A 14,800-nucleotide genomic window follows, 5' to 3' on the forward strand; every position below is an offset into this window, starting at 1 on the left:
CCTCTGCCACAGTCCTGGACCCCTCTTTACATTTTCCCCTTTCGCCATCACCTAATCACATACTTCCTAGAAATGGGTCCCTACTTGACTCACCTCTCTGCGAGAAATGTCCATCAGCACAGCAAAGCTGGTCATATGGTTACATTGGCAGCTGACGTGGGTCTCATTCCTGAAGACAACCTCACAGCCTTTAGCTGACCAGCCACCAGTCCCACTTAAGCTGATAAAAACAACAGAGTCAGTGTCCACTCATTTGGAATTACAAAGCTACTGAATGCATTTCCCTTCCCAACTGGCTTAAATAAACTTCCAGATTTGTCATTCAGCATGGGAAACTTACAGAATGGAGTGGTTCCAGAAAACACAGATAGGCTTGGTGCGCTCTTCAGTTTCCAACAGCCGAAACTGCACCGTAATGGGTTTCTCGAGGGCTCGTTGCATCAATGCATCGTTGTCATGAATGTTGATGCTCACTACCGGGGTGTTTATGATGGGGCGCTTGGGGACTCTATGAGAACACATGATCCATATTAAATCACATCCTTATTTCTTCTATGTGTATAGTTCAGCCTTATTTAGGTCTGCACCCCATTGTTTTCTAGCAACAAACACAAAGACAATATTGTTGTTATCACCATGTTCCTGGCCTTATTTAACAGTGGAGATCTCCTATTTGGTAGACAGGATGACAAGAAACTGTTTAAAGGTTGTTAAGGTTCCAAAGATATGAAATCTTATCCCTTCAGCCAATATAGATAGGACCATGACATGGATAGGAGAGGAATTTACCTTTGTGACTGCATTTCCTACCACAAACCTACATGATCTCTTCGATCTTCTGGAGAGGTCCTCCTCTTGCCCTTTCCACTATCACAAGCCCAACTTGTGAGTACGAGGGAGAGGGCCTTCTCCGCTGTGGCTCCCGCCTTTGGAACTCGTTACCTGGGGAGATCAGGCAAGCCCCATACCCTAGCAGCCTAGGCTTTAAAAACTTGGCTCTTCTGATTTGCCTTCAGAGAGAGACCATTCAATCCATTTGTCTATTTTCACCTACAGTTGTCCCCTCGATAAAGTACCTTCCCTTGTTCCCTATAAAGGCCAAACTCTATTGCTCCTCCCTCTTGGGCTCCTCTCTCATAAATGCACTTTTTATCGCTAACTCACCCAGGGTTTTAAGCTTTTAACATTTTATCTCATACATCTGGCCAGCCCCCTGTGTTTGATTTTATTATGTCATTTTTAATATTGTGTCTAATTATGTTGTATTATTTTGGGCTTGGCCTCAAGTTAGCCACCCCGAGTCCGCTTTGGGGAGATAGAGGCGGGTAATAAATAAAGATTATTATTATTATTATTATTATTATTATTATTATTATTATTATTATTACTCTCTTTGGGGTGCTAGGTATTTCTTTCTAAGGGTATCTAAGGTGTCCTTATGCCCTCTGCTGATGAGTGTGTGCAGTTTTGTCAGAGAGGAGAGGATATTACCTCAGGCTTCGCTTATCTGTGTCATACTGCTCTGGAAGCAGACCTGCCAGAGTACGGTAGATGATCACACTGGCAATGGCCTGGCCCTCACTCAGGTCCGGATGTCTCTTCTGTCTTGTCATCAGGGCAGGTCCGTCTTCGTCAATAGAGCCAGGAAGATGCTTGGCATTGGGCACAGAAGAGTCTGAAAAATCAGCATGAGACACTGAGCTGAATTTTGCTCTTCCACAGAAGCAAGTCATACCAGGCTAGATGATCTATTTTTAGGGAGGTGTTTACTTAGTTGCAAGAGGCATTTTTTATTTTCAGTTTTATACCATGCTTTTCTCCAGAACAACCCCAAAGTAGTGTCACCATAATTCTGGTTCCCTCAACTGTAGGAGATTTTTATGGACTTTATGTCCAGCGTAGATTTGTGTCTAGTATTGCTTCTGTGTTATGCTATTTCCCTTCCTCTTTCTAAGTCCCTGACTGAGAAGCAAAGCCCCAAACATGATTATGACTGATTTCTTAGTAGGGCTACTAGCTCTGCCTTTAGCTTACTCCCATGCAGACTGGAACTTCAACCTTTTTTAATGATCTTCAACAAGGTGACCTGGGATCTGAGTCTTAATCTAGCACCAAGTTGAAGCTAAGGAAAGCAAAAAAATGCTCCCCGACTCTCCTGAAAGTTCCTCAGTCCCTAGCATTCAGCCTCCTAATTTCCTTGTTGTATTCCTCATTAAATTCTATGATCTGGCTTTCTACCAAGTTTTTAAATAAGAAACACCCAAACAAGTAAAAATTCAGAGCAGAAAATTCAGGGAAGCCTGAAATTTGCCCAGTTAAAATGTCCTGGACACTTTCCTGCTCATGTGGAAAGTTATAACGGGGAGAGAAAGTAATAGGAAAGTGGAATTTTAAACATACCAAACAACAGGATCAGAAAGACTAAAATAAGACCACCCTACACTTGTACTTTAATTTCTGTTTTAGCCTCCTAACGGCTACTTTACATTAGGGAAGAAAGTCCCTTTATCAAGGAAGGCTTATCAGAAACGCATATGTTTACTTAGGCTCTAATTATGGTATTCAGTATTAATTTGAATCAGCCATCTGCTACACAAACATTGGCATTTGTTTCTACAAATTCTGCCAGTGACAATCAAACTCTCCAAATAACCTTTTTTCCTGCATATATCTGCAACTGATGTAAGAAATCTGTCTTATCCCTTGCAAGATAAATTGCTAAATATATACCAGATCTGCATAAAGACTTCAGTGCAAGAGGGCAGGAAAATTAGTTTAGCATTTGATATTCTGAAAAGCAATAATAGAATTCAGAATTACCTATTTGCTTGTTAATGATTCCTAACTACTCCATAGCCAGGGTCAAACATGAAAGCAAGGCTTGGATAAATGGTCTGCTCTTCTCAGGCCCATTTACTTTTTCAAGGGACTTTGACCAAAAGCATCAAACTCACGTTTGCCTTCTGAAGCCTTGAAGACACTTTCAGGCAGGATAACTGTAGTTTCCAGATCTGCAGGCTTCTCGCCACGGAGTGCTTCATAGTGAGGTAGCTTTGCACCAGCAAAGTTCATCTTCTCCAGTCTCACAACAGAAATAACTATTAAGAATAGGTAGGGACATAATCTCCATTAGGCAACAAACCAATTGAATTCAAGCTTATAACTCCCAGCTTTTCTGCCTCACATCTTTCGCTTCCCAGGAAAGGGGCAGAATATTTTGAACATTCAGCAGTGCAGTTGGCCCTCTATATTGATGATTTTATAATCAATTACTTATATATATATACACACACATATCCAAAACAAGCAAACCTTAATTTTTCCATTTCATATTAGGGATATCATTTTACTATGGCAGGGTATATAATAGAATCTTAGCATTCATGTATTTTGGTATCCACATGAGCCCTGGAACCAAACCTAAGAAGATATCAAGGCCTCACTGTATTGTTTTATTCACATTAAATGAACATTTGATTGACTAATGAAAAGCAACAATTTAACAACTAAGATATCTTTAAATAAGAAGGTCCTGATAATTATTCTCTCACCAATATTGGGTGTAATGATGGTGAAGGGGTTCAAGTACGTCTTGCGCATGTTCTGGGCCAGAGTGCTGGCATAGTCCTCAAAGTGCTTTAGCAGCTGCGCCGTGCCACCCTCTGACTGCTGAATCAGTTCCCAGTGACGCTTGTTGCTGTTGTCCAAAAGGGCACTGCCAACTTTGAGTAGATTCTACAGGACAAGGGGAAAAGGGCAATGAGAAACAATTGGAAGCAGACATTACTCCCAAGTGCAACACAATGGGATGGGGAGTTCTCTTTAGGATTCACAGCAAGGACAAGCAATTGCAATTGTCTAGTGGGACAGAATAACTGCTGGAATTCTTTATTTATTTGCTTTATTTCTATACCGCATTTTTCAGCCTAAATCGGCGACTCTTTATATCAGTTTAGTTACTTTACTCACGGTATTTGAGAGTCTAGTACTACTGACAGCATTATCTTTATTTAGGTGTAGATGCTCCTCTTAGCTGAGTTCTAAGCCCGGGGAATTCTCAAGCCTGATAATGAAATCCAGTTGTCATAAACCAGACATGGGCAAACTTCAACCCTCCAGATGTTTTGGACTCCAACTCCCACAATTCCTAACAGTCTTAGGCCCTTTCCTTTTCCCCTGAGGAAAAGGCCTTGGGCTGTTCGGAATTGTGGGAGTTGGAGTCCAAAACACCTGGAGATCCAAATTTTGCCCATGCCTGTCATAGACAAATGCAGATTACTCTAAATCCAAATGGTGCCAGCAACCATACTACTCAAGATGACCTGAACCTCCCTCCTTTCTTCCTCTCATAGTATCTTACAAGCACAACCCTGGACAGTTTCCTAACACATGACAACATAATATTTACCATGGTTTTTTTTCCCTGCTTTGCCACTTGCTTTGGATGTCCCATGTTGTACTAGATAGCTAGGTACCACTACAACAACTCTATGAAACTGCAACAACAATAAATTATTCTGTGCTCTAGTGCCAATTTGATAGCGGCTTCCTCCATGAATAGCTGTTATTTTGTCATGGCTTTGTGATAGTCAATATGGTGTAGAGGTATGGCAGTTAGACTAAGACACCAGGGGAGAAAAGTTTGAATCCCTGATAAGCTATGGAAACCAACTAAGCAACCTTGGGCAAGTCACACTCTTTCAGCCTACGAGGACAACAGTGGCAAACCTTTCCTAAATAAATATTGCCCAGAAAGCCATCTGTTAGGTCACCATGAACTGGAGTCAACTTGAAAGAAAACCACAACATGCAATGACGCCATGTGAATTTCAGCCTAGGGATATACCTCAGTGAAGTGCACGTCCTGCGTAGCTGCCAAGCCAAAGCCTTCTTGGGTGCTCTCATGTTTGAGGAGTTGCGCTGAGAGCTGATAAGCCACCTTGATGTCACTACCAAAGAATCTGGCTGTGTTCTGTGTAGCATTGCGAAGCTGGAGAGCCACTCGCTGAGATTGTTCTGTATCCAGAATTGATTCATTCCGCAACAGCTTTTCTGCCTACTCCGCAAGCAGGACAAAGACATTCACTACCAGACACTTAGAACAGAATCACTAATCAAGTACTATCTTCAGACCCTTGCTGTGAAATAGCATTGATCATAACCACGCTGACTTCTTACATCCTGGTTCTGTGCTATTATAGATGAAATATGAAAGCATAGAATTTAGAGCTAATAACAGAATATATCCACTCGCCAATTTCTAGTCTTTATAACTAAATGATAAAGTCTGAAATGCAAGGTAATGGCTTGATAAACCTCCTGAACTGTAAAAGGCTGAGTATAGATACCACATAGTGGTCAGAATGCAAGGCATTAGTGCCTTGTATGGCCTCTCACTAGAGCTAAGAATCTGCACAAAAGTTGTGAATGTGCAGTTTAAATTTGTGGTTGAAAAATACTTGTAATATGACAGAATATATTTACCATTGCCCAGTTCACATAATTATTTGCATGTTAATGCCAACTACAAATGATCCTGTTAGCCACTCAGTATTTCCACAACCTGGTGGGAAATGTGATAAAATTAATATAACAAAATCTAAATATATATATGTTTTTGGGGACTGAGAAACAAAGTTGGTACACATTTTGTGTCTCTGTGTGTGCGTGTGTATTTCTGATGATCATATAATGATCTGGCTAGTATCAAAGCAAAAACAATGCACTGTAAATTGATGTTATAAAACCATAAACAATTAAACAATTTAAAAATATTTCATCACCAATCAGAACAATTTGTGCCACTATCTAATGAATATGATCCATCCAGTCAATGGCTTGAAGGGGCAATGGATGCATCCACATTGTAGAAATAATGCAGATTTACATCACTTTAACTCCCATGGTTTCATGCTATGGAATTTGGAGAACTGTAGTTTGGTGAGGCACCAACACTTTCTGGCAAATAAGGCTAAACAACTTGTAAAACTGCAATTGCTATGATACCATTGCATTGAGCTATGGCAATTAAAGCGGTGTCAAACTGCATTTGTTCTACAGTGTTAATGCACACAATAAGAAAGCTGCTATCCTTCCATCTGACCTTATAGTGAATATTGTGAATACAGGGCCAGAGAAACAGCTGCAAAGTTTTCAACATCTCATCTTCATCCTATAGCCAAGGGACAGTTATTGGTTCACCAGATGATCCCAGAGAGCATATGAATGGATCTTGAGATCAATGAAACAAAAGCACTATTTTGATAATTTTTGTAAACTAATAGAGATTGTGACCTGCTTGACACCAACACAAATATATGCTCAAAACCATTTCTGGCTTGGTTTTGAGTAAAGCAGAAGATGAGAGGAAAGCACTTACAAAGCCTTTGAGAGGAGCAAAAGTCAGAGAGGTGCAGTTGAACAAGTTGGGTGCCATCCAGCCCTTGTGTTCATCACAGTGCCGTACAGCAGTACCTGGAGGTTGACAGAAGAAAAGAGTCACTTGAAAAGATATGTCACCAGATTGTGCCACCAGATTGACTGTTGCTTTTTGTTAATACGTATTGTTTCTATTATTTCTGAAACTCACTTTGTAGGCTAATGATATACTGTATTTACTCGAATCTTTTTTTGACTAAATTACCTTCTCAAAATGAGAGTGTGCATTACATTCATGTAATATGATAAATACTTTTTTGGGTTTCAGGGTTTTGAAAATTGAGATGCACATTAGATTGAATGGCGCATTAGACCCAAGAAAATACGGGTAGTTTTTGCTTTTAGAGAAGCATACAGTACATGAGATAGTGATATAAATCTCTTTGGTGTCAAGAATTCACAAAAACAAGGCTCTGTTCACACAGAATCAATGCAATCATTGAAGAGATGATGTGTATGTAACCAGAATCTCAAAGGTGGTTCATTACCAACAGATCCTCTTGGACAAGATGCAGCTGCAGGCAAGCCAAAGCGGGTGCGTGGCCACCAAATGTTAGCTTCAATGGCACGTGGACAGCTATCATAATTCACTGCAAAGCAAAACAGACAGTTTATGAATATATATTATCACTGTATAGCTTGTTAACTAAAATGCTTTAAGAAATGCCATGAAAGTGCCTATTATAATAAATTTGTCTTTAATGTGCCATTGGACTATTTCCCCAAACACATTACCTCTGCTATAGGCAAGAAGGACTCCTCGATGATTTAGAAAACAGGCACCTGCTTCCAAGCTTGCAGTGTTAAGCTACTATCCGTTTCAAACAGTTTTACACTATTAATTGCTTTTGACAGTGTTGCTTGGTACTGCTTTGAATCATTAACTACTTAACTGCATTGCACTGTCTTGCTTTCAGCATCTCAGTAGAAAAGAAAAATAGAAATTATGAAATCTTATATCAGTTATTGAGGGCCTCTCTCCACTGGTCCAAAACTCTAAGTTTGAACAGAAATTGCTCTTGGACATTAAGAGGATGTCTAGAGACTTATGGTTCATAATATGGAGTAAAACCAGTTGGGGGAGTCAAGAAATGTTCAAAGAGCTTTGATGAAACGTTGGAGGAGCCCTGCACTTCAGGGTTAGTATGAACAGCTAGACCAGCTCTAATCTGAATTGGTCCACATGGCCCACAGCTACCATCCCTTTTCCCCTGCATTCTGCATTGCGGAGGAAATGGGATGAATCAAGCCCATGTCACCCTCCCATCTCCATGAAGCTCTGGATAACCCCTGGGCATAGCAGTATGACAAAAACCCTGATATTTACCTCATCTATTCAGCCAGAGACAAAGTCTGTGATTTTACCTCATCAGCCCTTTCTTGCCTTGAGTTCTGTGGCCTCCAACTGTTCATCCTCGGCTAAGCTTGGTAATGAAACCCCAACTCTACTCTGTGCCCAAGGAAACACTACTGACCTTCACAGCCATTAACAGTGACTTCTGCAAATGGGTTGTCACAGCGATCACAGCGGCGTCCAATGACACCAGGCTTGCAGGAACACAGTCCAGTCTCAGGTTCACAAGTACGGGACAGTGAGCCTGTGGGATAACAGTCACAGAGCAAACACATGGCACTGCCCAATGGTCGATAGTGGTTGTCCTGTAGAACAACAAAAAGATGTACAAGTCCAAAGAAACAGGAATGAAACATTCACAAAAATTGTTGAGAGGAATATTACTTTCCTGGCTATCTCAGCACTGAAGTCATCTCAAGACACTGGCCATACATATACCCATGTTAATGATTCTGTTAAGGACTCACATTCTTCAGGCTCTATTATGATTAAAGCTAATTCTTTCTGATCTATCTCACACATGTAACAACTCTGTGACTTATCATAAGCTAACATAGAATATGACTGTGTTCATACACCACACTAAACCATAGTTTAGCATTATACACATGAACAGGAATGAACTGTAATGAACCTGGTGTATGTTCCCCTTCTCTGCAAGATTTGGAAGAAGTTCAGATGCATTCACTTTTGCTTAACCATAATATTTGGAATTACAAAGTGCAAGTAAAAATTAAACTAGGTTGTGTTCAGATAATATAACTTCAAAACATGGTTTCTGAAACTGGCTTTTTGGAACTTATCAAATTAATACCAGTCACTATTCCAAGTCTGGACAACAGGGCAGATAGAAATTAAATTAATTCTATGATCCAACATCTATAACAAAAATAGTAACTGAAAATAGAAGCAAAGTTTCAGAATCTCACCCAACTGCATGGGAATAAAGAACAGGATAAAGAATACTAGGATAAAGAACAGATTTGTTTTTATTTGTTGTTGCTTATATATACATATTATGCTAAATCATGGGCACTGTGACATGGGAACACTGGGAGCCAGCCAATGAGCTTCAGTGAGCAGGTATCTGAATACCAGATCTCTACCTCTTATACCAGTGGTACCCAACCTGTGGTCTGTGGACCACCAGAGGTCCGCAAGAACTAAAATATGGTCCATGGCCTCACCATTACTACACTGTTGCTACGAGAGCAACTGATCTTGCAAAACCCTGTTATAGTGCTGAGGCTTATTAAATATGGTTTTCTGTGGGCGAGCAGATGGCGAGTACTGAATGGCATATGTTCTGTATCAGAAACTAGAGCTGATGTGGTAGATCCAATCCAATTTTCTGAATCAGCACTCTGAATAACCAAATCTAAAGTTGACCAAAAACTGATTCGTAACCCTTTGGGTATTAATGTTGGAGAGTGGTCCTTGGTCAAAGTGGTCCCTGGTCTAAAAGAAGGTTGAGAACCACTGTCTTATATTAATCATTTTCAAATTGAATTTAAAGGAACACTGGAATTTATTGTAAATTTATCTTTTTTTTCAATGAGAAGATCTCTTTCAGTAGATAGGTCTCTATGCAGGACAACTGGACTACCACAACTAGTCTTCCACAATCCCACAAAACGGTGAATAATTTCAAAAAATATCATCTCCCAATTCAAGCAGGACAATGCCTCAAATCCAGCAAGACTAGAGCCATACCCACAGTGAACATGCACTGGAACATGTTTCACATTACCATGACCAAGTGTATAATTACAAATAATATAGAAAAGAATCTTAAGGTCAGGAAGTTTAAAAACCATTCCTCCAAGCCAACAACTATATGAACACAGCATTATATATCACTGATTAGCCATCCAATCAATACCTCTGCACCCCTTTTCATTATCCACAGACCTCAGCCTGCAATATCAACTTGATCCAGGAACAAAAAATCATAAGCCCACCTTGCAGTGACATTCTCCATTTGTTTTGTTGCAGTCAGGGTCAAAGCCTTTGCTGACATCACAATTACAGGGTCCACAAATAGGGTGTCCCCACCATCCACGTGGGCAGGGCTGAGCAAGTCTGTCACAAAAAGATCACAGCACCTATTACAATCACAGTGCAAATAAATTAGCAGGCAATATTGCTACATTATATGCTTGTGCAGGAGGACAGTACACAAAAGTATCCAGTAGTGATAAAAGCTTCGAAGTAATGCAAGCTTCTACCTACAAAGACATGAACTTAAGAGCAGTTTATCAGACATACATGTAAATAACCATACAGAAATATGTGGCTTCACATAGTAGCATTAGGTAACTCACTTGTTCTCACAGTAGGGCCCAAAGTAGTTCTCAGGACATTCACAAGTGTAGCCATGGGATGAGCTGGGCTTGCGGGCACACACAGCTTGATGTTCACAAGGGTTAAGGGAGCACACGTTGGCACAGTTGTCTCCATAATAACCTAAGTCAGAAAAGAAAGAAATCTTGGAAGAATAAAACTGAGAGAAAGCATGAGGCCTTAAGTGGATGAGGTGAAAAGGGAATCATCCACCTAAGCCACAGTAAAATGCAATGATTGGAAGAGGAATAGGTGAGAAAAGGAAAAGCTGAATGGGACTCCTCCTAAGTAAGGACTACACAGAGTTCCTGACCCTTTTGCATGCTTGGTTATAAAGTCCTCGTTTATTTAGATGCAAATGGAGAATCAAAAACCAGACTAAGTTGAAAGAAAGAACAAGATGCTTGACTGAATCTTCCATGATTTAACTAGTAAGCAAAGAAAAAAAACTATTATTCCTGATGGTACTCAGGAATGTTATAAGCCACAACTTTATCTTAGAATAATCGGTATAAGATCAAAACAAAATATAGAAAAAATAGAACATTCCAATAAAATACAATACAAAGTATAATCAAACATAGTATCTGCAAAAAGTTTTAGCTAAAATGCTACACTATCAATTTTTAAAAAATGAATTATAAGATAATAGATTATCATACAATACATGTGTAATACTGCTCTAATGATATCACATCTATCCTTATTCACAGTTATTATACAAGTGTGTGTGTGTGTGTGTCAAGAGCAATTTGAGAAACTGCAAGTCACTTCTGATGTGAGAGAATTGGCTGTCTGCAAGGAAGTTGTCCAGGGGATGCCTGAATGTTTTAGCATCCTGTGGGAGGCTTCTTTCATGTCCCCACATAAGCAGCTGAAGCTGACAGATGAGAGCTCACCCCACTCCCTGGATTTGAACCACTGACCTTTCGGTCAGCAGTCCTGCTGGCACAAAGGTTTAACCTATTGCACCACCAGGAGCTCCTATTATACAAGTAATATGCAGGTATCACAGTTATTCTAGCCAATCTACTGCCACTGCATTACACAAGGCCAAACTTTGGGCAGCCTTTCTCCAAGTGCTGTCCTAACATGTCAAGAATACACTTCTCATCATTCCCAGCTAGCTCAGCCATGATAAAGGAAGGATGTTGGTTGGGGAAGGCAACTTTGGAGGACATCACCATCAACAACAATGTTGTCATTTATTTATTTATGTAGTGCATGGTGCTGACACCAAAATGAAATCATTCTAGCAGTCTTTGGGAAGAAACTCTTCCACCATCACCCCTGCCTGATACTGACCTGGGTCACAACTGCAAGAGTAGCTATCCCAGTCGTCATTGCAGTAACTGTTGATAGGGCAGGGATTGGAGTCACAAGGGTCAGGGATACTGCAGCCATGCTCTACATTCACCTTCTCAGCTTGGTTTACATTCAGAGCCACAGCACTGGCCAACGTCTCACCCATCCTTACACCCTTGAGGATAAAGACAGAGCTGGTCAGATTGCATTACTCAAAAGAGCACAGTTTTTGAGTCATGATGAATGACATTTGCTGTTCAAACACAACATGGATTCCTTTTTAGGAACTAAACAGCAGAAAGGGAGAATATAACTATATAATGAGAAAAACAGCAGGGAGAGACTGGGAAGCAAAGCACGCAAAAAACCAACCATGACGCATCTGAGAAAGTCAACCCCTAGATGGCACTATGGTCCCTCAAATAAAGGTATTTGGAAGAAGTAAAGTCTCAGTTGGCATTTGAAAATACATGTAGGTGTTTCCAATGCACATATTGTCTGAGGTACTGCACATCCAACTCATATCCATCTGCATAGTGGGCACAGTAGATATGGTGTCATCAAGTGAGGAGTGTGTGAGTAAGTGCACAAAGAAAGGAAAAGATGGGACTGTGTAATACATACTGATATTCCTGTGTATACAAAAAATCTATCTCACCTCCTTTTCGATCCATGCAAAGAGAAAGAGATAAATGTGCAGTACAGACAAAAGCTATAACTAGAGCTTAGAACATTGACCTTTTTGAGACTACAGCTCTCTCAGTCTCTCAGGCAGAATGGACAGCTGTTGTCCAAAAACTACAGTTTCCAAACTTTACCTATGATATACTAAAATGTCTGTTTTAACCATTCAACATAGAGCTGTAGCACAATAAAATTATTCATCAATAATAGATGTTGGGGCTCCAGAACACATGGACACACATGTGCATGCACACATGAGCATATATTTACATACATAAATGTTTATTCCCCTGCACAATTATTCTGTGGTCAAGTGTATGCTAAAAAAAGAATTCCAAAATCCTGACAAACATTCTAATAGACACATCGATTCTCAGAAGATGTGTGGTATACATACAATTTGCTCAAAATATCATTCAAACCGCTCCACTCAATGTCTATCAGATTTGCGCTGAAAAATATGTCACCAGGCATATTCTGGGTGAAACATCTGGTCACAGTAAACTCAAAGCCTATAGCTGACCTATCTTGATGCAGCATTTCTTGCAAACAAGACAGCCCATTAAGGCCTAATCCCATCCCCAGTTACCTGCATGCAGCCACGGAAGCCTTGCTGCACCTGACCATGTTCTCCTGGCACAGCACCAATGCTTAGGTTCCGCACTTTCAGGCCATGGAGCTCACTGCTGATGTTAGCCATCACCTGGAGGAAAGACAGACAAAGCAGCCACTTGGAATCACTGCCTCATCATTTCTTGATGAAGCCACCACGTTCCAATGCTGGAGCATTAACCAGAGAACTAACAGTGTAGATAAAGGCTGGAGAGGAAGGGAAGGACAGGGTGATGACTCTGGATGCTCAGAGGGCTAATAGACGCATAATAAAAGCTTCCAAGAAAGGAGTCCAGTGTCAAAACTGCTCAAGAGGGAAGTGATGCTCAAGAGGGAAGTGATGCTCAAGAGGGAAGTGATGCAATACAATGTTGGCAATACAGATCATCATCATAAATTATTTTATTTTCCATTAATCCCAACATTGGTCATGGTGAGGATATGGAAAAGACCAGAAGGAGCGAATAATGGATTAAATTATGTATTGGCCTTCCTGAGTCCTAGTGCTCACCATACCTGATGTAGACCATAGTCAAAAGCCATTAAGGCTAAGCACTGAGCTTCCAAGTGGTCCTTGCTGCTGTGCAGCTCCAACTTCAGGTGGTGCCAGTCACCATCATTCGCCTTCACCTGATGCAGCCGGAGTGCTGAGACCTGGCTGTTGGCACGGTACACAGTCATCAGCACATGCCCTTCACTTAACTAGAAAAGAAGTAAGAACAAAGTGAGCAGAACCAACCCTGGGTGAAGTGTTCTCCCTCCTCTCTTAAGGGCCATCATCCATGATGCCCAGAAAAATAGGCTTGAGGAATGTTCAGAATCAATTCTATAGTTTCCACATATGATATGGGTTTCTTATGCCTTTCATGGATGAGAAAAGAATATTCCATCTAGATGGTGCCTAATCTCTACACTTCCTATTTTCATAAGAAAGGCCACTACACCATAGGATAATAGTTGGATGTTGTCCCAATTTTGAAACTTACCCCAAGGGTGATGCTAGAATGTTGACCAGCTGCAGCATGAAGGAGGATGCCATTGCTCTGCCTTGTGCGGAACATGAGCCCAACGTGCCATGGAAGTGTAATGACCAATGCCAGGTTACTCCAAGTTACCCTGCTGTTGCCCAGGAAACGCTGTGGACTTGCCATTTCTCCAGTGGAGAAAACAAAAGGTAAGTCAGCAAAAGTCTGGCCTACTCAACATATACTAATGAAGCATAGCAGTCTCAAATATTGTGTCTATATTACCATAACGTAAGTCGAATGTAGCAATATTCAGGCAATACTTTTCTTCCTTGCTTCTGTCATGACCATTGTTAAAACTGCCCTTGTCACGTCATCCCCATAGTCACAAATTTTGTATTTTAATTGCTGCTCACCCAGATAACATACCCATTCATACCTATAAAGGCCTGTAAATACACACTTCACTCCATGTATCTAATGAAGCAGACCTAAGTCTGCAATAGTTTGTGCTACCAAATCAATTTCTCAGCTAATTTCAAATGTCCCACCTGACCCCTTTGAATACCAAACCAGACTAACTCTGTCTTTGAATAAATGATACATGGATTCCCAGACACCTATGTTAGAAGATAGCAATACAACAGCTATTGGTTCATGTACCTGAGATAAAGTTGTACTTGAAATTCCCAGTGTTTTTTTTTTCAAAAATACATGCAAGTCTTCAGCACTTTGGGTGATAGAAAGCACTCCAGGTGATAAAAAATGTAACCAAAGCTATAAAAAAAACCCTGTATTTAAAAGCCTCCAAAGATTTCCACTGATGAACAGTTCTCACAGTCAGGAAGTTCTTCCTAATATTCAGATGGAATCTCCTTTCTTGTAGTTTGAAACCATTGAGTGCATCTTTAGACAGCTGGACAAGCAAGAATGGGCATTCTGTATTAATCCATCCCCTGGCCCTTCTAGTAGATGATTGGAACAGCATAGAACAAAAAAGATTAAGAAAGAAAGGAATGGACTAAAAGATGGGACCTAAACTGGCATTATGTCCTAAGGCATCAGATCCCAGCTGATCTTGGACACTAAGCAGGATCAA

At 40.5% G+C, this 14,800-nt stretch overlaps 1 protein-coding gene across 2 annotated transcripts in view; it reads right to left on the reverse strand.

Moving 5' to 3' along the window:
* Positions 1 to 14,800, reverse strand: part of CELSR2 (cadherin EGF LAG seven-pass G-type receptor 2) — a 124,200-nt gene that overhangs the window by 18,007 nt on the left and 91,393 nt on the right. For both annotated transcript variants that reach the window (XM_060773229.2, XM_067467961.1), the window contains exons 9-23: positions 13,723 to 13,889; positions 13,253 to 13,438; positions 12,714 to 12,827; positions 11,441 to 11,615; positions 10,117 to 10,258; positions 9,754 to 9,874; positions 7,914 to 8,097; positions 6,927 to 7,028; positions 6,380 to 6,474; positions 4,847 to 5,056; positions 3,552 to 3,735; positions 2,955 to 3,098; positions 1,492 to 1,675; positions 341 to 508; positions 94 to 220 (exon numbers count right to left, since the gene is read on the reverse strand). In XM_060773229.2, coding sequence (XP_060629212.2) covers positions 94 to 220; positions 341 to 508; positions 1,492 to 1,675; positions 2,955 to 3,098; positions 3,552 to 3,735; positions 4,847 to 5,056; positions 6,380 to 6,474; positions 6,927 to 7,028; positions 7,914 to 8,097; positions 9,754 to 9,874; positions 10,117 to 10,258; positions 11,441 to 11,615; positions 12,714 to 12,827; positions 13,253 to 13,438; positions 13,723 to 13,889 — 2,303 coding nt within the window. The remainder of the gene's footprint in view (positions 1 to 93; positions 221 to 340; positions 509 to 1,491; positions 1,676 to 2,954; positions 3,099 to 3,551; positions 3,736 to 4,846; positions 5,057 to 6,379; positions 6,475 to 6,926; positions 7,029 to 7,913; positions 8,098 to 9,753; positions 9,875 to 10,116; positions 10,259 to 11,440; positions 11,616 to 12,713; positions 12,828 to 13,252; positions 13,439 to 13,722; positions 13,890 to 14,800) is intronic.

The sequence above is a fragment of the Anolis sagrei genome, chromosome 4 (assembly GCF_037176765.1).
Source record: "Anolis sagrei isolate rAnoSag1 chromosome 4, rAnoSag1.mat, whole genome shotgun sequence".
In the NCBI taxonomy this organism is placed as follows: Eukaryota; Metazoa; Chordata; class Lepidosauria; order Squamata; family Dactyloidae; genus Anolis; species Anolis sagrei.